The sequence below is a fragment of the Lepisma saccharinum genome, chromosome 27 (assembly GCF_977018435.1).
Source record: "Lepisma saccharinum chromosome 27, izLepSacc3.1, whole genome shotgun sequence".
In the NCBI taxonomy this organism is placed as follows: domain Eukaryota; kingdom Metazoa; phylum Arthropoda; class Insecta; order Zygentoma; family Lepismatidae; genus Lepisma; species Lepisma saccharinum.
Window position 1 is genome coordinate 15,049,091 of NC_139255.1, and position 25,981 is coordinate 15,075,071.

The 25,981-nt window shown below is 37.6% G+C and overlaps 1 protein-coding gene across 1 annotated transcript in view; it reads left to right on the forward strand.

The window, feature by feature from the left end:
• Positions 1 to 25,981, forward strand: part of LOC145980152 (dipeptidase 1-like) — a 169,161-nt gene that overhangs the window by 12,924 nt on the left and 130,256 nt on the right. Inside the window, exons 2-3 of the mRNA XM_083113195.1 lie at positions 3,690 to 3,825; positions 23,067 to 23,194. Coding sequence (XP_082969321.1) covers positions 3,690 to 3,825; positions 23,067 to 23,194 — 264 coding nt within the window. The remainder of the gene's footprint in view (positions 1 to 3,689; positions 3,826 to 23,066; positions 23,195 to 25,981) is intronic.

The window sequence follows — 25,981 nt, forward strand, 5'->3', positions numbered from 1 at the left end:
CAGACCGCTGCCGGTTTTTTTTTTTTTGCCGATCGGTGGTTCCGTGTACGTGTTGCCACGGTGGCTTCGAACAGGGGAAGCTATCTCGTAGTGGAAGAGGCGGGGATGCCGCTCGAGTTGGCCGCGTGGGGCCCTGGTGAAAGCGAGGACGACGAAATGCCGGCGAAGAAATCTCTCGATTGCGAAAATGTGCAGCTGGATTCGATCTAATAGAAAGAGTCACAGAATACTCATCCCCCTCGCCCGTCGGTCTGGAAATGGAAACTTCGTGGGAATATAAGGTGAGCCAATTTCAGTCTATACTCTGTCCCGGGGATATTTCAAGCAAGCAACGAAAACAAGTCTCTGCGCAAGTAGCGACGCAAGACAGTTCTACAAATGGACACGTGAGAGGAACAGTGTTGTGTGGAGGGAAGAAAGCGACTGCAGTTACAGTCTTGGTAGCAGCGCCTACTGCTTCGCTCTACCCACTAGCTTCCCCCCTTTCTATGCCGTTGCTCCTTGGCCTTGCTCCACACTTTTCGGGGATACATTTCATACATCTCATACATTTCAAACTACTGAGTTTAAAATACACGTTTTTGCTTCTATCTCTTGTAGGGCTTTAATGAAATATTACTATTTTCACACTAATGTATTTAACAAATATCTTCTTTCTGTATTTTATATTATTAGAAATAATGTTCGACATATTCTTACAAAAGTGCCGATTTTACATTCATCAGACAAACGTTTGATCTTTCCAACAGTTTATTATTCATGTTGCGAGATGATGACAGTGCTTTAACAAATACGTTTAGCTTTTTAATGAGAGTAGACCTCTTACACTGTTTCGGAGGAAGTTTTTGTACTGACCTTACCTTTCTTGTCTTGTGAAGGTCACTTTACAACCTCGCACTTTTAACCATTCCCAAGAGTCTCTTTACAAACCTTTTTAAACATTTTTAAACTCATTCATGCATTCATTAACAATCTTAGGTAGTACTAAGCCGCATTTTCACACCTTCTACCGGCAATAGCTGTAGTCACTTTTTAATGCCTCTTTACCACTACTATCGTTATTCTTGTTTTAAACATTACGTCACTCCAAATCAACTCACTAGAATAGACTACTGAGGTGGATAGACCGACTGGATAGACACGATAATGTACTCCACCATTTTTAAACAAATTGGTATTTAACCAGAATGACATATTTTTCCAAGCTCAAGCGGAATACATGCGTGTATGTAGCTTCCGCGAAACCTATTTATATCTTTATTTCATTAAGAGATTCCGCTCAAATCTTTTCCATTCTTAGAAGTAGGAAAATTAGAGAATTCTTAGGGTAATGAGGAAATTTCAACTTTTACACGTCTTAAGAACTAGAATTACAATTTTATTTTCGATATTTTATCCAGACTTGTACCTACTTTTTTCATTATAGATTGAAAACCTTCATCGTTTCTAAGTTTCCATCTCGTGGTTTTAAGGTAGGAAAGAGTGGGGCACAGTACATATTTTATTGTTTTATTTCATAGTCAAAATTGGTTTATTACATTTTAATAGAAAATTAACAAAAACAGTCTTCCTGTACATGTAAACTCAATTTCACACAAAAATTAAAGTTATTTTGGAAACTGAATGTGTTAAACAAAATGTTCGTAACATGTTCAAGTGTGCCCTATTCATGGGAGCATTTGACAAACATGGGGCACTTTTGAGCGATGTCTTGTTTAACTAAATTTATTGGAAACCACATGTTTAATATTACATACGTACTAATACATATTATTTTAGATGATTCTCGCTTTTGTGTTGATTACAGACGATGGCTCGAAATTTATTACAGAGCGGTCATCTCTGTATTTGCAATTGCCGATAAAAAGTGATGTGTAGAGCCCGGGACTTTATGCTATCACATATGTTGTTTTTTTTTGGCATCGTATCCAATACTGGAGTGAGATCATTACGTATCTGATAAAATCAGCCGAAATAGACCACCTTTATCAGGCATATTTTGACATATTTTACCAATTTCGCGTTTTAAAACATATTTCTTCATATTTCGCATAATAAGACATATTCTGTATAATTTCGTAATTTCCTTGCATATAATTGGTTATTTATAATTTATTCTTCTTACCTTTAGTGCAAGGGATAGTTTATATTTTCGATGGCGGGATAAGGAAAATATGTACTTAGAAATTAAAAAGCAGATGCCGTCCTTTCTTACCAACTAGTACATATCAATGATACCCCCTCTTCTTTTATCCAGCCAACAATTGATGGCCGTGCGAACATTATTGAGGAAAAATATTCTCTGTCGTTGTTCTGCCGACACGTAATCATCGGGCAGGAAGTAACCAAGTTTCAATTGTTCTCTTTTCTTTACCGTTTTTTTTCACTTCAGACAAAAGATTATCGGGATTCTGACTTCATTTAATACCCAGCCCCATCATAGTCGATCGTCACTGGAAGATGCTGACTTCCCGGATAATGGGAAATTGGAAAACACTGTTGTTCATATTTTTGACTTTACTGGGGATATTTTTGCATTCTTCTGACATATTTTAAATTTTATCACATATTTTAAAAACTTTATGACATAATTACATAAATGTTTTACACTTTTATAAGACATAAAGTTCCGAGCCCTACTGATGTGTTTTCCAGCATTGGCTGTCATCTGGTCGGTTTGTGCTACCAGTTGCTTACCCTTAAAATGTCCCATCAGGTTAACATCTACTGGCAGGGGGCGATGTGTTCAACAACGAGGAAATGTTTTTAGAAGTAGCTACTCTTATCTCTTTTACAAGCAGATTAGCACCTAACGTGCAATGGCTATTGTGGCTCTCCATTAGTGAAATAGTTGTCCTCTTTGTTACATATAGCATCTTGTTGAATAAAGTTTGCAAACAAAGCTCCAGTTATCCATGAACTACATGGACTGTCGACCATTTTTATATTGCGTGAAATGATTTAGTTAATCTTTTTATGATGAATTTTGCTCACTGTTCAAATGTGCCTCAAGAGTGTTGTTCAAATGTGCCCCGACAGGGCCGTTTAAATGTGCCCTACCAGTTATGACAGACAAATCTACGCATCATAGGGCAAAGCTAGTAGATGTATCTTTCACAATACAAGCACACAAATGTATCCATAAGCAAATTATTATATAAAAAAACTAATTTCATTATTGTTGATCTAAACATACTATTCTTTTCACAACACTTCTTATAATTAAAATGTATGACTCTAGTCTTTGGTATTGAGATTATTCAGATTTACGTATTCTCTCAGGATTAGGTTTTTGTGAGTCCAACATTATTTACATACAGAAATTATAATACTTGTGTATTATCTGAGAGGACCTAACAAGACCACAGAAATTAAATATATGTAAAAGGGACAATATCTCGTAGGGGGTAATTATAAATTTGGAAAGCAACAAAGCACACAATTGAATATTTTCCAGACGTGTTGTATGATTGATTTAAATTTTCCTGCTATCAGACTAAACATATGATTCAATATTCATCAACATAGTTCTATACAAACAGCGGGGATGAAAAATATTGTCAACAATTAACATTTTGTGATTGTGTGTGTATTCTTACCATTGATCAAAATTTTATACAATATATACATTGGCAATTTTTCAAGATTGTCTGAATTAATTAGTAATGCCAGCTTATATTTTTTTCCAGAGAACATCAGTCAAATTAGTGCAACGTTCTTACACTCCTGAATTGGGACACAAATTGCCAAATGGCGATGTTGCACGAAGTACCTCACACTCATCGGCCGACACGATCGACAGATTGTCACAAGGGGAAGAAAGAGGTAAGTGACGATTTTTCTTTTACCTAATTGCCTTAAAGCGAATTCACTTACGCTCTTGGATAGATTGATTCGGAATAATCCCAAGTAATGACACCTATTGATTTTACGTAGGTTTTAGATTTTATGACGTCACCAAAATGGCGGAAACATAATTATACTATTTCATACAATTTTTTTTTTTACTATTTTTTCTGCCTACTATTACATGATTTCTTACGGGCGTGTGTGGTTTTCGCAAATATAAAGAAATATGTGAACTATCATTTATCTCAGTGAACTTGATTGTATTGAATATAACTTTTATATTATCTGCAAGCTTTAAATTGCTCACACAGATGTTGGGAAACAATTTTAGCGCCAGACATGCCATGGAACAAGTGCTCTCACATGCAGCATTATTGGAATGATATCTGAGATTATTGAGTTCTGAATAACCCATGCTGTTTCCACACAGACTGGGGAGAGTAAACTTGTGCTATTGGTATCATTAATATAATTTAATTGACGTATTATATTGGAAACATCCCCACTCTGCATTTCAGGATATATTTATATTGCACATCTGCACCTATTTTCCACCTTGCTATACAGAAAACATAATTCAAATTGTTTACCACCTGGATGAACGTTAGTTGCATGTGAATTAAGCAAAATTGGGATTAACTAGTGTGCTTCATTTTAATAACACCATTTTACAGACATTGCACCTGGGCAAACTCCTGTCTTTTAGGATAAATTTTTCTCACAATTTCTGTACTTACATTGTCCCTTACTATGCAGGAAACACAATTTAAGTTATTTGCTATGTGAATTGGACAGACTCGTAGTCAGAATTTTATTTCGGTTGGAGGAGCTCATCCCTTACCGGTAACCGCCATCTATAGGTTTTTAATGATGGGATAGAAGCCATCTATGAATTTAGCATTTGTAAATTTCCAATTCCAATGATGCTTAATGTGGGGACACATGCCTCATGAAAAAAATCTACACAGCTGGAAATGCCTATCTGAGAGCGTTAATAAGAATATGACATGAATTCCTGATAAACAAATTTCTAACAGTAAAACACGAAATATTACAATTGTGCGTAACTTACGGTATTATAAACACAAACATTACCTAAAATAGAAAATGTCGTAGTTAAGGACTATGCATATAAATGTGCTATTCAAGTTCATAGATGAAATAGAATCCCCACGGATGAAATTAGGCAGACAACGGGCTCCTGCACTACATGTTCAATCAGACATTACGCATTTATTATTCCCTAAAATCTGGAGAGTTCACTATGCTCATTAGCAAGTATTTACATATTGTCTCGTTGATAAACTTTACTCATTTTGTCTCTATAGAGAAGTGTTTAACAAAATAAAGAGTATGAGCTGTCATGGCCACGAATACTTCAAAACACAAATAAAATAAAACGCAATCATTCAGAATTTTCTTCAGGCATCTAGCTTGTTTGTGATTTACATGCAAATAATCAACATCACAATACCCAATAATGGTTTTGAATAGTAGCGACAATTGGATGCCAAAACTGGGGGGCAAGGTCGGTTTACTTTATATATATATATATATATATAGTCCTCCTCCGTAGCCGAGCGGGTTAAGGCGTTCACTCGTCTTGAGATCGTTCGCTGCGGGACGGCGTAGGTTCGAATCCGGCTCTGGCCGGAATTTATTCGGCCTACGTATAGGGCCGGTGGCAACCCACCATCGTGAGGAAATTGGGGAGCTCCGAATGAGTGAGCGGTAACCCGGTCGAGAAGACCTACAACGGCTGGGGGTTCGACAGGCTGACCACCCGTCACCCCAATACTGGTCTAAAATCTCCACGCTATAACAGGTGACGGAGGAACAGTGTGGGAGGGAGACCAGCAGTCGGTAGGTAAGCCAAGGCTCTCACGGGCTGTCGCGAGTAGTAGAGGAATACGCCAGTGGCAATTAGTGCACAGGTGTTAATTTATTTGCACGTACTTATAACTAATTTGCACGGGTTTTAATTAATTTGTATGTACTTCGAATTTATTTGCATGTACTTAGAATACTTTACATTTATGTATTTGCTTAATTATAACTTTTATGAATATATAATTATTTATTTTATGAAAAATATGTACAAAGAAGGTAATTAGAGGTACTAAACGCTATGCATATGGTTTTATATTCATTACTGCAAAGTATGTAACGTATAAATCGATAATAATTAATGTTTATAGTATTGAAAATAAGAGTTTACGGTTTATGAACCGCTATGAACGGTGGTAATGGGTGTAGGTACAGGTTCAATTACGATAGGAGACGGTCCCGGTACTCGAACCCGCGATATGGAACGTTATTAATTAGTACTATGCAGTAATTTCATCATGTTATGAAAGACGTTGGTTTCACACGCTAGACAGAATACTATCTCCGAATCTCGATTCCGCTCTGATGCCAGACAGAGAGAATGAATTAATATTCCGCCCAGGTATCAAGAATGAAGCCTCTGTTAATTTAGGTCAAGGCGAAAGGGTTGTGGATGAGACGGGATGTTGTTGTTGTGACGGGGCAAATACACGACAAAACATTTTGGGAAAATAAATTGGTTAGAGAAACGAACCGCTTCGATTTCAGGTGGAAAAAGAAAATGTATCACGGGGTGATTGTGTCCCTTGAAAAAGACAAAAGATTGTAAAATGCTAATTTTTTAAAAGTCTCCCGCTAAGCGGAAACTCCCTCTCTGTGTGGGTGTGGTGGGGCGATACGGACTTTAAAATAGTAATCGCCAAGGCAGGTAGAGAATTTGGACGAAAAAAAGGATTTTAAGTTAAAAGGACATGAGTGGAAGGTGATATAATTCAAGGCGGGTGGATGTAAGGAATTTATCTAATGGAAAGAGAGGCTGCGGTTTTAAATTTGGACTTGTAGAGTTAACGAGGCAGCGTGAATTTAAAGGGAATGTTAGTTTCCAGTATGGAAAATAGGGCGGCCCGAATTTTGGGGTATTTAAACTTGGGAATCCGAATTTGTCCTCAGATTTCTACTTTTTTCTATTGAGTTTGTTGCTGTGTTTGTCTTCTGAGTTTTTCTTCACCATGATGATCCATGTTGTAAGTATTGCATTTTTTATCTAAGTACAAGTGTTATACGAGAATGGAATTTGACTAGTGTTTTATTGTAAATACAAACTAACTTGTCAAGTTCTATCTCGGTTGTGTTTTTTTTTTGTTCTAGCGCCAAAGTGTTTAGCGTGGCGAGACGGAATAAACGTGAATTCTAGTAACAGTCGCGATTAATGTATTTGAGATTTGTGCAAGATCCCTAACAAGGATCGAACCTACGACCGCTTGCACCAACAATTTTAGCTTTTTTTACTCTACATATAACTATAAACGTTTTATTTTTAAAAAAGAAATAAAACGCACAAGTCTACTACATACAAGTTTATTGTTCTAAAACTAATCTACTACAAAATAAATACAGAGTCAAATTAATTTTACAAAAGGTTACACATAGCGTTTACACAACGCTTTACAGTTTTTTATAAGTCAGGTTATACATATACAGAATACATAGCGTTAATACAACGCTTTACAGTTTTTTATAAGTCATTTTGTACACATGTTGTAAACATAGCGTTCACACAACGCTTTTCATTTTTTCAATCATTTTGTTATGTACCCGCACATGTAAACCATATTCAAATGACAGTGTTAGTTTTATAGAAAGTTTTTTCTCTGAACTGTCAACCTTGACACGCCAGAAGTTTTTCATTTTTTTCACACCAAGTTCACATTCAGAACATGTAGGATCAGGATAATTTTCTACTATTGCTTGTGCAATAGAGAAAATAAGACACTGGTCTTCGATGCAGTATTCACTGCAGGCACACTGTAAATTAATTAAAGGCACTTGAGAATTTTGTCCATACAATTCTGTCATTTCTTTTTAAGTTTGTTCCAAACAATGACAGAAAATAGGTTAGGGGTAACTCACGGCACATATAATGTAAAAACATAATACAATAAATTCCACACATGGATGAGTTCGGGTTTTGAACCACCGTTTCACTGATGCACCATGAAATACAGTTCTTTTTTATAAATTTTAGTACATTTGCACTAGGAGGCTGACCAAAACTATCAAAGTACTGGGCCTCCTTATCACTGTTTATAAACAAACTTGTCCAGTGTATCCCTGGTCCAGATTCATTGTCGGTGTTAATAATCAATGCAGCAGGCAATTGCACACTTTTTGGCAATGTATTATTAGCAAAAACACCTCGAAAAATAAAAGACAGACATTTGTCTGATTGAACATTTTTTCAATTTCAATGTTATTCATTGTTCACTATCCGAAAATGCACTATTTTTGGAAGAGCAACCTTGCTCGGATAAGTAATACACACTTGAAGCGTCGTTGTAAAACGAAGCTAATGAAGAATATCCACTGTCAGATGTTGAGGTGTTCTGTTTAGGTGCAGTCCTTATGGCTTCTCCTATAATATGCTGTTGAAGCATGAAGCTACGGAGATAAGATGCGTATAAATGTGCGTCTCTAAGAGCACATTTGATTGTCCTTAATCTGTGATAATTGCGACAGCAATTTTGTGCAGGGAAGGCTAACAGTGACGCTTTAGGGCATCCTAGGTCCTCGAGGTTAACCACAGTGCGGTGAAGTACTGTAATCAGAAACTTGCATTTGTCAGCTCCAAAAGAATAAATAACTGATGCGTTTTCAGTGTACTGGGAAAGTACAGAAACCAATTTCGAATAGCAAAGTTCACCGATAGGCCATTCGAGAGAATGCTTGTTTTGTGTTTGCCACATATTTTCGTTTTTTGCTCCAATATCTAAAGTATCCCATTCGTAAGGTGGTAGAAATATCCATGATTGCATACTATCTGAGTCTGCATCGACTATAGCTAGTTCTTTAGGAATAAAGTTGCCAGAATTGTCTCGGAATCCTTGAAAGTCAACGACAGCCCTCATATTGTGATCCGTACTCCTTCCTGGCTGGTACTCAACTGATTATTATTTTGTATTATCTGGGAAAATACCTCTATGTTTGTCGATTTGGAGAAGAGAGTCGAACTCTCCATAAATAATGCATGTGACCGCCGTAGGCAACGGCGCAGAGAATGACAGTTTAGCACTTACACTCCCATCGCGTAATATGTCCCAAGTAGAGTCAATTTCCATTGTGGGTGAAAGAATAAAGGGATACAAAGCAAATCCATTATCAAAATCTTCTCGGGAGAGACTATTTCCTGTATCCTGGTAATGTATTCCCGTTCCAGAGAATAAATTGTAATATGCTTGGATAATATTTTTGTCTGTGAAGCTGGGGCAGAGAGGTTGGTTTGGAATGGTTCTAGTTCCAACTTGGAGTTGAATTTTATTCAATCCGAAATGATGGAAATTAAAGGGGTTTTTATGTATTTGACCATTGAAAGCTGAATTTTCAACAAAACCTAATATTACACGTTTAGGAACAGTACCTAAAAATATATTATCTAGATTATAAGAAGTAATATTTTGAGGGATAGTTATTGATTTTACTTCCACACGTGTAATTGGGTATTTAGCTGTAGTAGTTTCAAGAGCATTTGCATGAGCAAGACCTATATCTGGAGATACAGTAACTCTTTTTACATAAAGAGAAATGTCCTGTATTTCTACACGATACGAAGAATTTTCGGCGGCCATCAATGAAAATGCATCGTTTGATCTATGTAATTTAATTCTCATGGACACATTGTTCAAGAGAAGACGAGGTTGGCACATAAAATCAGAATACAGTCGCCCGTACATGTCGAATGACCGACTTTGCGCAGCAAGACTCATTCGCTTTTCAATTCCTTTATTTTCAGTTAGATTTTCTAATTTCCCAGGCGTATCGCGATACCAGAGAGCAGCAGTGAGATGAGATTTTTTAGCCTCATTAGAATAGTTGAGTAATGTTTCAATGTATGCCCTGTAAGCGTAACACCCTGCAGAGGACGAAATCAATTTGTCATTTAACGAAACGTCGACCTGACTGAATGCTGTATGTAGAAAATTGTTTCCGGGGGCAACCAGGTTATCGGCAGCTAAGGCCGTACCATCTGGTTTAGTTATTTTACATTTTAGGTACAGATAAATGTGTGCTGGATCAATGTATTCCCCACTGTCTCCAGTAATGGCAAACTCGACTGGACTGTTACTAGTTAAAGATGAAATGGGACGATACTCCACTAAACAAGAATTTTCAATGCTAGTTTGAGTTAATGGCAGAGAAAACAAATCCAATTCTGTATTTGTGCATTCCGATGAGTTACAGTTTACTAACGACATGGTAGTTAATTAGCGAATATATCTCTGTGTACCCTTCGCCTCTTTTTGCGTGACTGGCAGGTAATAAATGGTGGTTCGAATTTTATACTTTTAGCCTTTCTTTTTTGTCTCCCCTTTCCTGAAAGAATCTGAGAAATTTTTCTCTCACCTTTTTCACGAAGAGCTTGTCCAGCCTGATTTACACGATCTTTGAAAGATTGTTTGAGAGGCCTGTTTAGTAGAACATCCCCAACAAATTCCATTCCCGAATGTAATGCTTGCTGGCCAATTGCTTTAGCACCCTGTTTTAATAAAGGGGCCGCAAAACGAAACAAGCTTTTAAATATTGAACCGAGGGCTCCGTGGCCTTTTTGATAGGGAGGACCTGAAAAATAAGGTAAACCTGTTCCCGCCTGGTTGAGATAATAATCTCGATATAACTGACGTCTATCGTATCTCATTGTCGCTTGAAATGTAGTTTAACACTCAGATCTCCGAAGGCAAATGAGAGTTTACGACCTGTGTTGTCTCTTAAAACTATTTCTATTGTATCAAATAAATATTTCGATACAGGCATATAATGAACGGGGTTAAATATTATAGATTGTGACCGGCCATAAGGTACCGAAGAAAATGTAAACATTCTTAAAAGAGGTGCCTTTGTATCTCCTACAAACTGGTAACTGAGTACATTAGTGTATACTAAAACCTGCTGGGGATAACCAATATTTAGGTTGGTTTGTTTCGAACTATGCTGTTGTTTAACAAGATTTCTATTTGGTTCGAATCCTAACTGCAGAGCCAAAATATCAGAGAAGTTCAGTGTAGATAATTGTGCATTGTATTTTCCCTCAACAATATTGCTGGACGGGTTATAACCGAATCGAAAAAGCCCTTCTCCAATATGATCTTGATTTAAAACTTGTAAAACAGAGTCCACACTTGAATAATATCCAGGGGGAACGATTGTTTTACCGCTCTGTTTACTTGACTGATCCGAGTCTTGGTTATAATAAGTCCACATAATTTCATTTTGTCCTTTTTGAATATTAAACAGACTGTTTGTGAAATGAATTTCAGACAGACCCACTAACCAGCCTCCAGACTCAAGCTTAACAGCATTAGAAAGTTTAGTTAAAAAATGAGAAGGTGTATTAGTCGGAAAAATATTTTTGGATGCATTTGAAACCAAAGTTACATAGTAATCATTATCACTGCCTTCAGAAATCATTATTCCACTTTTTTAAAATGTAATGTAACGCTTGACGCTCCAAACTCAAATGGAAGCAAAGTTCCATGCTCTGTTTTTAATATAATTTCAATTGTTTCAAAGTAACGCTTCTCTACTTTTAGATACTGCCTGGGCTCAAATATATAACTTTTTATTGCTCCATATTCATAATCAACCACACTAACCGTTCGTATTACGGGACCTATATTTGCTTGATATTTGACAATATCTGTGCATATGTTGATTTCACGGGGGATATGATAATCTAAATTACAAGGATAAATAGAACTTGATTTTGCCGTACCTGGACCAATAACCGAATGTATAGATATTTCTGACTTAGGAGTATCCAACGAAAAACCAAACACTGGAGCTAATTGTGGAGATATATACAATTTCATAATTTCATCGTCCTCTAGTGTTGTTTGTGTATACATACTATGCGTGGACAAAGTATAGCCAAATCGGACATGTTGAGCAAGCAGTTTTCTTTTTGAAGGGGGAATATTGTTTAATAATAATTGAATATTGGAGTAGTAACCTTTAGGAACTATACTTTCACTATAAAAAATCTGGTCCTTTTTTTTCGGTTTAAATTGATATGAAATGCTATTTGTATCGGAAACAATATTATAAAAACTCCAAGTTAAATGAAGCTCTGTGGCCGCCACTACCCATTGTTCATTTAATTCTATTGGTTCGCTCAGCTTAGTACGGTAATGTGCTATTTTATTATCAGGAAACAAGTTCAAGCTTACATTGGAAGGTAATGTAACGTAGAATTCGTCCAGCGGCATAATGGCAACTAACCTAAACACGCTTAATATCTGATTTATGTACGTAACTTGCACATGCGAGGGGGTAGTTTTTCCATTTTACTAGGACAAAGTCTCCCTTTCGTTTTAGAATTTTCTCGATAGTAAATGGCTTGTCTGGATCAAATGTAATTTTTTGTAATTCTGGTTCATAGAAAATGCCCCTGACAGGATCGTTACTCCAGTCTTTTATACGATATGTAGGGGGATCAGTACTCATACGATCGCTAATTATAAAAATTTCCTCTGTCCAACTAGGTAGATATCCTTTCTCGAATTTCATTTTGGCTTTACTTATCCTTACGTAGTTACCGATATTAAATTTAAATTTGATATTATTGGTTTTTTGACTTGTATTGTTTCTAGACTGAGACCAGACCTGCAGCGCATTATTTTCGCTCACTTCAACAGGAGCCATTTTTATAGAACGGTGATACGAGTGATTATATGATTTTACTACAAGGGGGAGAATATCTACATAACGATATGTATTATTGGCTGAGAAGTGTTTATACAATTTTGATTTTAAAGTACGAATAAATCGTTCCACTACTGCTGCCTTTAGTTCTGAATAAACGCTATAATGAATAATATTGTACTTGTCAAACACTTTTTTCACTTGGGCGTTATAAAACTCTTTTCCTTGATCTGTCTGGCAGTAAACAGGAGGATATTCTAACATGTTTATAATCTTAGTGATTGCTTTTGCCATAATTTCACCCGTTTTGCTTTTCACTGGTATACAGAACGCTTGCCTTGAAAACACGTCAATTGCACAAAGTATATAGCGCATACCGTCATTGTACTTGGCGATATTCTGCATATCTGCCAAATCCATTTGCATAAGTTCCAGGGGAAAAGTGGTTTCGTAACGTTTACGTGGGAATTTTTTTCTAACTGGAACATGTAAAGTATATGCATCTTGTTTTGATAGCCACTCAGAAATATTCTTTCGTGATTGCGTAGAATGTTTGGATAATTTTTCAGTATTGGAAAATGAAGTCGGTAGTTCATGTGTATAATACAATGTTTTAAGATCCATATTTTATATATCTTACCATATAAACTCAGCTTTCCCATTTCTTGAAGGGGGTGGGGGCGTGCGTGTAACTATATATTCTTTGGGTATGTTTAGAGAATGAAGGATAGATTGGAACTGATCTCTCCCGACAGGATCTCTACTTTTTTTACGGGGGCGAACAGAATCATTAATCAGATCTATGATATTTGAACCCTGAATTCTTTTTCCATTTATGTACACTGTTCCATATGCGTCCCAATTTATATATTGAGAAGAAAATAGTCTTTTAAGTAAAAGTTCTGTTTTCTTCTGAACAGTTTTCGGTACTGAAGCAAGAATTTCTTCCCTGAGAGTAACACTAGGCGGGGGGTTGTCTTGTTGCACTGGTTCACTTATTTGTGGCAGCTTATTTTCTTCTTCGATCAATGGTAGGTGTGTGGGAATAGGCTTAGTAAAATTAACAAATGGTCGAAGTGCCTGTTGGTAAAGTTTCCATTTTTCACTTTCCCCTATATCTTCACGTGCTAATATTGTACGAATATTAGAATCTAATCTTGATTCGTGTCTCTGAGCTTTTTCAACGGAGGCATGCATATTAGTGGCAAAGTCCTCGGGAACAAGAATCATTTTTCTCACGCTCATTGTGAAAACAAAGCACTACCTAACGCTGATATAATCGGTCCGATTAAAAATGGCAAAAAGCCGGCGCCTTTTTGAATTAATATTTTCTTTTTATTTTTGAGCGAAGTGCCCTTCGCCGCTAGTTTACGCAAACTGGCCTTATATTTTTGAAGCTTAGTTTTTTGTACCCCTGAAAGCGGAATATTACCGCGTACTGTATTGGCTGCACATTGTCCTAGTACACGAACTAGTCCTGGTGTTGCTCGTTGCAAAAGGCGTTTCCGTTGAATAGGTTTTAATTTACACAATAATTTAAGTGCCGGAGCATGTTCTTTTAGTTGTGATGTCATTATGACGTTCGCACAAGAAATGGTTTAGTTACATGCTTTCCAGTGGCATAAATAGCCATTTGTTCATCGGGAAAAATATGCGCCCTCATACGTAAAATTTCAGGTGTATTTTGTGTTAAATCAAACATTAGATAACTGTGTGGTGTTTCAGTTGCATCTTGAAAAGCTTCCAAAACACTTTTACTATTGTCAGGTTTGAATTGTCGTGCTAAATGGTATATTTGGTGTTTGTCACGTGGATTTTTGAATATCACAAGATAGTGTGAGTTGAGGCTTATGTCTCTCATTTTAGCACCTTTGTGAAATAAATTTTGTACTATAAAAATAACACTTATATTTTTGTGATGAGAATATTTCGTAAATATATCTGCAACAGCGGAATCTTTGCTGCTTTCATTCATTAGATCATCAATGACAATTAATCCAGGAGTTTCAATATCCATATTTGCTACATCAGGGATTCCTTCAATAAACTGAATATTTGTATTTTGGCTTAATTTTAATCTGGGAGGAACCGCACCATACGCCCATATTACTGTTTTTGGAACTTGTGTAAACATTTTATGTTTATAAAATAGAAGCTTATCCACAAAAGTGGTTTTTCCACTTTGTGAGGGCCCACAAACCATCATTGCAAACGGGTGTGTAAAACGCAATTCCATGTTGAACAACACACGTTCTCTGCTTGAAGCGCAGACACACAATGGCCCATTTATATACCACAAATTAATTTTATCTTTTCTTTTCAGGATGAAATTAAACGCGAATGTGATATCTGCTGGGAGGTGGGGTTCAGAGGGAAAAAGGCCTTCATCTATCACCTCCGGACCGCTCACCGCCTGCGCCCGGTGTCCCCTCCCTCGTCGCGCCGGAGGCGCCGAAGAACATCTGACAGATGCGGTTTCTGTGGAAGACAGAGGATCGAGGGGGAGTGCCCCTGGATAAGGACCCAAATTGAGATTTTGCAGACAATCTTGGGGATTTAAGAAACAATAATAAAAAAAAAACACTCGTTTTTTATTTAGATTCCATATGGAACCGTCTCAAAATTTTCAATTTTTCTTCGTTTCGTGTGGACTGCTTGGTGTGTTTTCTGCTCAGATTCAGAAACAATTTCAAAATTGGCTTTTCGTTTAATTTTACGGGGGTTCTCAACAACTCGCTTTTCAATTTCCCCTTTGACCAGTTGCTTAAAATAATCAAAATTAATCTGGAGTCGAGTTCTGTAATTCATGGTAATGCCTCTTACTTTAATAACGCGTTTCTCATCCTGAGGCTCATGTTTGTTCACCATTTTATATGCATAGTTTTTGGGACCACCACCCAAAAAGCATGTAATTTGGTAGGGCTCTTTAATCTCATCCGTCATTTCACCAAGAAATGAGCCTGTAGGAATAAGTTTTTCATGTTCTCTTTCTACATAGAACACAGAGTCCGTATCCACGTAGTGAATACTTTCTTTGACTTTGTCCATAAAAGAATATAAGTGCATTCTTCCATAAGCAGTAATAAACGCAGAGACAAGTACATTTGAAAGTACTAACGGTTCATTTTTGCTTTCCAGATCAATATAATTCACTAATAAACAAGATTCAGAAATAGGGACAACATTACTGATTTCATACTGTGGATTAAACACTATATCATGGAATTTCTGTTCTGTATTTACGAAAATAGACTTAGTTTTTAAAGGATTTTGCGCAAATTTACCAAAGATTGAATTTAGCAGAATTTTGGAAATAAAACGAAGTCCAGGGTTAGGTGCAATTTCATCTTTTACAAGTTGAATTCCCTCATGATCGAAATAATCTTGAATATACTTGTCTTTGTCATTTTCTGAACTGCAGCCGGAAGGATATCCTGAAGACTGTTGTTTCAGTCTAAGAAATGTGTCTACATAGTCTTTGAACACATTATCATTCTGATCATCCGAAGGAAAATCCCAAATTTCATATATTTTGAGTATTTTGTACCCTTTTTTTACAGCCAGTTTCAGTTCTTCCGATACCCAGGTGCCATGTAAGTATCTTTCTTTATCTGCGTGTGTACATTGTTCTTGATTCTCGCTTTGTGCACAAGTTCTGCATAAAGCAAACATTAATTTGTTATTGCAGGACATGCCCAGTACTGGTAAATATAAATCTTTAGGGGGGAGAATATCACATTTTACAACCCCAAACACATTATCCAAGGTAGGAAACTCTGACGTGTAAATCACTGGTTTCCCTGTAGGCATTTTTCTTTGCTTCATCATTGCAGGGTAAAGGGAAACTACATCTAGCAGTTTCATGCTCGTATTTTCATTCTCTTGTTTTTCATAAACTGCCCTGAAAAGTTCTGTGCGTCCCCCATTAAAAGCTTGTTTTGGGATAAGTGGGTTATTCAGGGAATAACAATTCTCAGCAATGAATTTGCGTAATTCTGGATCTTTTTTAATTTCCTCATTGAATTCACATTCCCATTTTTCTACAACCTTGTACCCCATTTGCTCTAACATTTCTTTACGGGTAACAGTACGTTCGTACCTATGGTCTAGGGTCTCGCCAGTCTCGTTAAGAGGCTTATCCCTGTTTTCAGGAAGACAAATCGGGCAAGCATGGTAGTAGCACCCTTGGAAACTATAAACAGTTTTGCTTTCTTCATGGAGCCCGTCCAACTTATAACGTCCTATTTTAGCCTCCCCGAGATTCCCTGCGTGTCTTAGAGTGATCTTTTCAGTATTTTCTACCCACTTTAACCACTTTAATGCAATTAGAGACTGTTGGTCTTGTTCCCGAAATCCAAATGGGGGGACTTTAATAAGAGTGTTTTCTTTAAGATATTTACTTCTAAATATCAAAGACGCTAACGACGCAAGAGTCGCGCAGCGAACAAAGCACTGTATTCCAGTCAGATCTTCGATCAGATTAGAGAATTTAATACATGCAGCAGCAAGAATTTCCACATCTTTAATACAGTATTCGCGCAACTCTTTTTGAAAATCAAAAATTTTCCCTGCTTGGACCGTTTCCTCGTGCCATTTTAGCATCTCTTCTCTTTCTTTGGGGGACTTGGAATCTATATCATAATATTGAATATCTGGGAATGGACCTACATAATTCTGATTTGCAGGGGTTGAAAACAAATACGGAAAATCGCCTTTCTGCAAATCTTCCGCTAGTCCCAGACTTGCAGGTAGATCCTTCAATTTCATGAGCATGAAATTCAACGAGTCCCTGAACACTATTTTCTTGGTAATAGACATCTCTATTATTTTCCTGCCCTGCATAATTACGGAGGGGGTAATATTCTCTTTAGTAATCAGATAATTTAAAACAAAATGTGAATCATATCGCCCTGCATTATGTGCAATACACACAATTTTATCAAACCCTTCCCTCTGAGTTTGGATATATTGCATAAATTCTTGAATATTGGGGAAAATATGAACACGGGGACCGCACGTCTCGCAGAAATCTACATCAGTGTCTTTACAGACATGACAAGCTTGCTTAGCAACAGCCAGATTGACTTCGTGTTTCTGGTCATTTTCTCTTTCTACCAGCATACACTCAAAATCATAGAAAATGTAGAGAAATTTTGCACTTGGTTCGGGCTTAACAGGCTGAATATAGCATTTGTGAGCTGGCTCAACAAAAGCATTACAGCTTTTACAAAAAAATTCATCGCATTTGTGTGGTGTTTTGCGATTTCTCTTGTTTACTACTTTGTAACAAACGTTACATTGGTGAATAGATTGGCAAACACTGGATTTCCGCTCTTCTGTACGCAAATGATTTTCATAACATTCCGGGGACAGAAATTTCCTATTACATGCAGAGCATTTTCTGGGGATAGTGTTAGTGGCTTCATTGCCATCATGAGTGTATTCACACAATGAACAATACCTAGTGCATTCAGTATGTTGATACTTGTGAGCGAACCCGACTTGGCATTTGGGGCAGTAATAATGTTTCACAAGAAGTTTGGGGACAGAGTTTACTATATCAAAATGTTGATCGTGATAGAGTAAATTAATCTGTTTAGGGGCGAACGGTGTTGACCGAATAACTTCATACTCCCTTTCTCCCTCTTTCATTGAAAACACAACAATTTGGTACTCTGGTCCCAATTGGTTTTGAAATTTAACAATGTCCTCTACAGTGCATCCATTGGTTGGATCAACGCGTGCTTCATGGCATAACCGCATAGCCGCTTCTTTCAATTTATTATCAAATCTTTGAAACGATTGGGATTTGTTTCTATTCTTGTCGACTTTGGCTTGCGCAAATGCAATAGCGCGTGGCAAGCACAAATTGTCATCATTAGTCAGAACAGTGATAGCCCGCTGTCTCTGGTTAGCATTGTTTATTGATAGTAAAGGGGCGTATTTTCTATAAAGGGGGTACTTGTTCTTTCCTCTACCGCGCTTGGGTTCGACAATATGCGCCATGCATTTCAAAGAGTTATCTACAAAGATGGATTCATTGCTGTTCAGCACTTTGGTTACATAGTGTTGAATAATCTTGGGATTTAATGCCGAAAGGCGGCGCCAAGGGATATAAATATCCTTATTGGTTTCATTGCCGAAAATAATCAAACCAACCTGACTGTCCGGTGCCGCATCAAAGAAAATCTTTTTCATTAGAAATTGAAACATGGACCCAACCAAATATTCAGGGTCCCCCACAACCTGATTAGGTATTTCAATGGATACCTCCCGTCCTAGCATTCCAAATCGTCTAAAATATCTTTCTCTTTCATCCACAATTGAAAACTGATTTGCCCCCACCCCCAATTGACACATTGCTGTTTGCACTGTCTCACAGAAAAAAGTCGGATCACAAGAAGGGATATCGTCGTGGAAAATAACTCTGTCACACATATCATAGTATGCGTTAACAAGTTCAAGTGGGGAAGTATACTTTCCAGAATGAAAATTACATATAATTTCGTTCGAAGTACTCACCGCAGAGTGGTTAGCCTCGTTGGTAGAGCTTGAAGACGCCATTTTCAGTAACAGATCCTTCCAATCGCAAGCACAGAGACAATAGAATCACCTGTAAAAAATAGAAAAATAGTTGTAGTACTAGTTCATATTACACATATTTGTTTCTTGCTTCGGTTCATTATTTGAATTACATATTATTTAAAACGCACTACATATATGTAACAATTCACTTACCTTAATTATAGCTTCTTTTGAGTTCTTTGTCTTCAAATCTCAGACAATAATCACAAGTTGATATCTTTTCTGACACAATGGTTCAGAAATTCTTCTCAAACTAACATCTTCTCGCTTTTACGCGCTTTTTTATACTTCATAAACAAAACCGACGCCTTCTCTGATTGGTTGAAATAAAACCGACGCGTTTTCTGATTGGTGGAAATAAAATCGACGCTTTCTTTGTTCTTGCGTTCTAGTTCACCTTGAACTTCTTCCCATCATCCTTTGTTCTAGTGTTCTCGGTAACCTTGGCATACTTTGACAGAAACATGTCGTAGCATGCAAGCGACGCACAGTTTCAAAAAATTTAACCCTTGCTTCGCATTTCCAGACATCCTTTGTTGTCTGGTTCAATCCCTCCCCTGCCCTACGGCATTGCATAGCTTTCTCCTGTTCTTGCGTACTGGTTAACCTTGAAAAAACCGGTTCTGAAAACCTACCGACGCGTTCTCTGATTGGTCAATTGGGTTCGTTCTTTGTCCTGGCGTTCTGACGTCATTTGACCTTGAACGCACACTCCCCAAATTCCCTTCTCGTCTACCTGCGCGGAATATTAATTCATTCTCTCTGTCTGGCATCAGAACGGAGTTGAGATTCGGAGACAGTATTCTGTCTAGCGTGTGAAACCACCGTGTTTCATAATATAATGCAATTATTACATAGTACTAATTAATAATATTACATATCGCGGGTTCGAGTACCGGGACCGTCTTCTTTCGTACCATTACCACCTTTCATAGCGGTTCATAAACCATAGAAAACTTATTTTCAATATTATAAACATTAATATTAACATTTTATACATTACATACTTTGCAGTAATGAATATTAAACCATATGCATAGCGTTTACTACCTCTAATTACCTTCTATATACATATTTTTCATAAAATACATAAATATATATTCATAAAAAGTTATAAACATGCAAATACATAAATGTAAAGTATTCTAAGTACATGCAAATAAATTCTAAGTACGTGCAAATTAATTAAAACCCGTGCAAATTAGTTATAAGTACATACAAATGAATTGCGAATATTAAATAGCGACCGAGCTTATCGCGTTCCGATACTACTGTCGCGCTATGGGTTATTATTATTATTATATATATATATATATATACACACAGGGCTTAGAATTAAGAGGCCGAAGTGTTGGGACAAAAAGTGCAAGAAAATAGGGGACACTGTCCTCACGACCCTCTTCATGGCCGCAACTGGTTTTGAATGATTGATTAGGTTTATTTTAACTGACCGTCTGCCACTATCGGCTAATCGCAACGGTGGAGATGAATGGTGACACGATGAAGAGACAGTCACAAATACATATGAACGGCACAGCACAAGGCCCATATAAGATTTTCCTGGCTGTGTCCAATCGCCTTAGCCAAGTCAGCCTTCATAAGATTCAGCCCATTTGTGTACTATGTGGAGTACAGGTGGACATTTGAGTGCCTTCAGAGAATGCCGCCTCTTAAATCCCGTATTCAATAACGGAAAGAACGAGATGAATCCGTCTTTGTTCTTTTCGCTCACGTAGCGCGTTCTTGCAGGGACGACAGTGGTCAACGCGCAAAATCACCTATGCGTACTGTATGTAGTGGTTTGTACAAGTGAGATGAGGGCTGAACAAAATTCCCAAATTGTTTGATTTATTTGCTTCATTTTACTTCCCTTTTTTGCCACTTTTGGCTAATTTACGATGATAGGGATGAGTGATGACCTGATGAAAAGTTGATTATCTTTTCTCCAGATTGAAAAAAATGGCGATAACATAATACATAGTTTCTCAAAAAATCACTTAACACCCCTGGTACAAAGCCACTGCAGCGAGCAACATGGAAATGGCGATGACCAATCGTTATCAGGCCAAGGGGGAACCACATTGACGCCACCCGCACAGTCAGCGGCCATCTTGATGTCAGCCATCTTGAATTCAATTTCAGAATTTTAAATGGGATGAGGGTGATATGATATATCAAATCAGGCTAGAATTTCACGAGAAATGCAATGGTGAATATTTTTTCGACGTATCTTTAACCAGTAAAAAGTTATCAATGAATTATTGTACCAATTTGCTCCTTTTCGAGTGTTAGAAAAATTCCTTAAGATTTGATTAGCGCATTGGTAACGCATTGAGATCAAAGTGACGTCCAGAAAGGAAAGTTCGCATGTCATTACACAGGATTTTAATCGGATACATCCATGAAGAGCTGCATATTATGAATGGTTGTCGCGAACAATTACAGTGTGACGCTTCCATTAAATGAAAAGTCCTTCACAGTGACAAGGCTAATGTTTATGTTCATAAGGAAGTTCATAAACAAAATATGCGACCCTTGTAATCTGATAACTAACTTTGGACAGAAACTGATTCACAACGTTCCCATAGTGTTCTGGTGCTCTTCCCGATTGAAAAACTCTGTAAAAAGTACCTTCTTCCATAAGCAAGGATGAAAAAACCTGTTTATTTAACAAATCCAAGTAGCCCTAAGCATTTAAGGTTCCGTTGATGGAAAATTGACTAACCAATCATGTTCCCCACCATTAACTTACGAGCACTAAACATTCAACTTTGATCTGTCGAAAATGGTTTATCAGATAAAAAGAATCGAATATTCTGTTTATGAACTTCCTTATGAACATAAACATTAGCCTTGTCACTGTGAAGGACTTTTCATTTAATGGAAGCGTCACACTGTAATTGTTCGCGACAACCATTCATAATATGCAGCTCTTCATGGATGTATACCATTAAAATCTTGTGCAATGGCATGCGAACTTCTCTCCCTAGACATCATTTTGATCTCGATACGTTACCGATGCGCTAAACAAATTTTAAGGCATTTTTCTAACACCTCGAAAAGGAGCAAATTGGTACAAGAATTCAGTCATAACTTTTTACTGGTTAAAGATACGTCGAAAAAACATTCACCATTGCATTTCTCGTGTAATTCTAGCCTGATTTGATATATCATATAAACCCCTTCCCATTTAAAATTCTGAAGTTGAATTCAAGATGGCTGACATCAAGATGGTCGTCGGCTGTGCGGGCGGCGTCAATGTGGTTCCCCCTTGACCTGGCAACGGTTGGTCATCACAATTTCCACGTTGCACGCTGCAGTGGCCTTGCACCGAGGGTGTTAAGTGACTTTTTGAGCCACCCTGTATATTGAAACTACATTGGTAGAACGAAGAAAAGGTGTAAAGCAGTGATACTCTGTTACCTTTTCCTATGAAAGATCTGATGCATCCGATAATCGATTTACCGTCAGGTTGCCTATAGCATGTATCTGTGACTGTCCCAATGACTGTAAATGTTCCACAGTTCTCCCTTTGGTTAAATACACTGGACATTTTCTGTGCGACTCGTTGGGCGTATGTAGAAATGTATTAAAATTACAAAAAATACTAATGTACTAATTTTTGCTTTGCTCACAGAACCTTTATGACTATGTATATTCATTAATGTATAATTAATTTGGATACATCAAATACATTTGGAGTTACAAACAGTTTCCATTAGGGCGTTCCAATCCGGACACCCTGTATTTTAAAAAAACGGAGTGTTGACGGGCGATATGACGTTGAACAATTTAGTAGATTTGCAAAAGACAGAATTCCGATGCGCTCGTTTAATTACAGGTTGCAATATTGACATAAAAACAATGGCTGGCTGTTTGCGGAGGCATTATAGTTATCGGAGCGCTGGGCATTGGGGTTGGGTTGCCTCTTGTCATGGAGCTGCGGTCATTGAATCTACTGGAAGCAAGGCTCGATGTCATTGAACGATTACTGGAGGAAGTGCCGTTTGTGGACGGGCAAGTGCTCTTTGGAATACAATTTAGATTATATCCTGGAGGAATATTAGAGAGCAACTTCTGTTGCATAAAAACTACTCATTGATTTACGAGTACTCATGTCAAATTTCCACATGTTTGAGATCTATGAAGTAATATAAAGTAGAAATTAGGCGACGAGAAATATGATTCATCTATATGTGTAAATTTCATTTTACGACCAGGAGGATCATTTTTTAAATCTCAACCCAGAACACATTGCTAATCCTTTTGCTTACACTATACACAGCTCATAAGCCCGCTACCTACACACCAGCAGTCAGCTGGATATGTTCCGAATATAATCTGACACTATTGGCAACACTTGGAAAGAAGACGAAGCATTTTTAAATAATACAAAGGTGTAATTTCTGATGAAGCTTCAAAGTACAAAACATTACAGCGTTGCGATTTCTGTCCACGAACTGGCAAACCTTCGATGTATTCCGGCTGTTACTGTCCTCCCAGTTGCTGTGCTGTAAGTCAAGGAACTGATCCGACTTCGATCATTTCCGGCTCTTCAGTTCCTCACAGTTGCTACGCTATATTGAAAGGTGTGTTTTATCTCGTGAAATACAGAGAAAATTGGAATTTGGAAATTGATCCATTAAAATCCTCCAAAATAAAATTATATGTACCTCACATAAAGGTCAGCTCCTGTCCATTGTACCGTTTCATGGCGTACATAAGAGATGTGCAGGTAACGCCAGACATTCGCGATCTCGTAGTGAACGTGTTGTGATGAGCATCACGCTGCATTATCTGGAAAATTCCCACTTGAGATCACTCGTCCCAGGAATCGAACACTGTTCTCACTTGTGGTAGGACCACGACAGCTCCTATTTGCATGACATAACAATTTTTTTCAAGGACCGTTAAAGAAACAAACACTCTTCTTATAAATACCAAAACATTTACAAACACTTTACGGACTATGCAGGCCATGACAACTGTAACAACAGACAGAATAGCAAACTGTGGTGTTTCCTAGGTGGTACCCGAGGTTACGTCTAGGATTCCATCATAGCGTAATATAACGTTCGAAGTCGGGTATGGATTGCTTCTGGATCTCTACCAAAGATCTTTCCCTGGATCGTGTAGCGGTGTACATAGCCTCGAAGCAAACGCACCTTGTGTATCTAAACAAGACATTATTTTATTGGCACACAACTGTTTTCACTGTCTGTCCTAAACATTAGATTCGCGTATTTTCTACAACTCTTGACACAGTTGTTAAAAGTTGCTCACGAAAAAGTGACAAGCATTTAAAAAACGCTACAGCAAGAGGTTAAAGGGCCTCCCCGATGGTGCAGTGGTAGCGTCGTCACCTTGTGATCAAGTGTTACCGGGCTCGATACCCCGTGGAGGCACAAAGTGGTTCGGATTCCACCTTAACCTGTAGGTCCAGTCCCGATTAACCTTACTGTGCATAAAGTGGACATAAAACACCAAATCAATCAATCAATCAAAAGGTTAAAGAAGGTCAGATCAGAAATAATGTCCTTTCCTGTTTATCAGAAGTACCTGATTACATAGTAGGGTGTACACGGCAGTCGGTTCTATGTTAGTTTCTCCCTGCATTGATACTTGTGTATTTAGTGGAATGAGTTTAAAATGTGGAATAACACACACTCTTTACACCGTTTCATTCTCCTACATCAAGATTTCCCAAACTTTCATACGCGTACCACTATTGCTTAACGTACCTTCAGATACTGGTACGCGAGTTTTGTAGAAAAAATATACAAACTTAGTGTAAAATCCTATGTACACATGATTAGTACTTAATTATATCTATTCTTATTTATTGCCAATAAAAAAAGGTAATCTACAGGGCCCTCCCCGATGGTGAAGTGGTAGCGTCGTCACCTTGTGACAGACAGCGTGGTCACCTTGCGGGGTCCAGGGTTCGATACCAGATGGAGGCATATAGTTGTTCGGATCTTACTTAAAACAGTAGAGCAAGTCCCGATTAGCCTTTCTGTGCATAAAGTGGACTTAACAAACAATTCATTCAATCAATCAATCAAAGGTAATCTACAGTTTTAGTAATGTAGCAATTAATGTAATTCTTATAATCACACACTTTTTAAAGGTTTGGATTGAACTTGGTGATACGGCAAAAAAAAAACATGCATATTATTTTAGTTGTAATTCAATCTAGTAAATCAAAATAGATTTTCGAAAACTGACATGGCGCTTGTATCTCTCTAGTCAGCTAGTTTAGATGTGAAACCTCCACCGGGATCCAACCCGGGAATCCTTGAATACAAGGCGAGAACCTTAACCACTAGGTTATCGAGGAGGATTTCTGTGTGGTGTTTCTTCTTACTGAAACGGAAGAGCGTTGCCTACAGAATTCAGTAATTATTTCTACAATAATGTTAAAAGTTTTGCGTACCTTTCCGTATGTATCCTCACTTATTCGGTGCATTATGAATGACAAAGAAAACGTGAAGTCATCTCTCTTTCGTGGCTTAACCCTTCAACGATTGTAACTCCTCCTGGGTGTTGGGTTGTAAATACCTAGAAAACCTAATGATCATGTGTGTGTCTGTGGGTGTGCCTGCACAGACACTGCTGACTTTACTATCTACGATTGGCATATACAGGATGGCCCAATAAACGTTTCCCTACTCAGAGCCCTGTGGAGCCCATTAGCATTAACGGATTGTGCTGAAACCTCGTATAGAAGCTACGGAGACCACGGGGAAGTAAATTCTGATAAACAATAGTTCAATTTTTTACCACTAGGATGCGATGTAGCACTGAA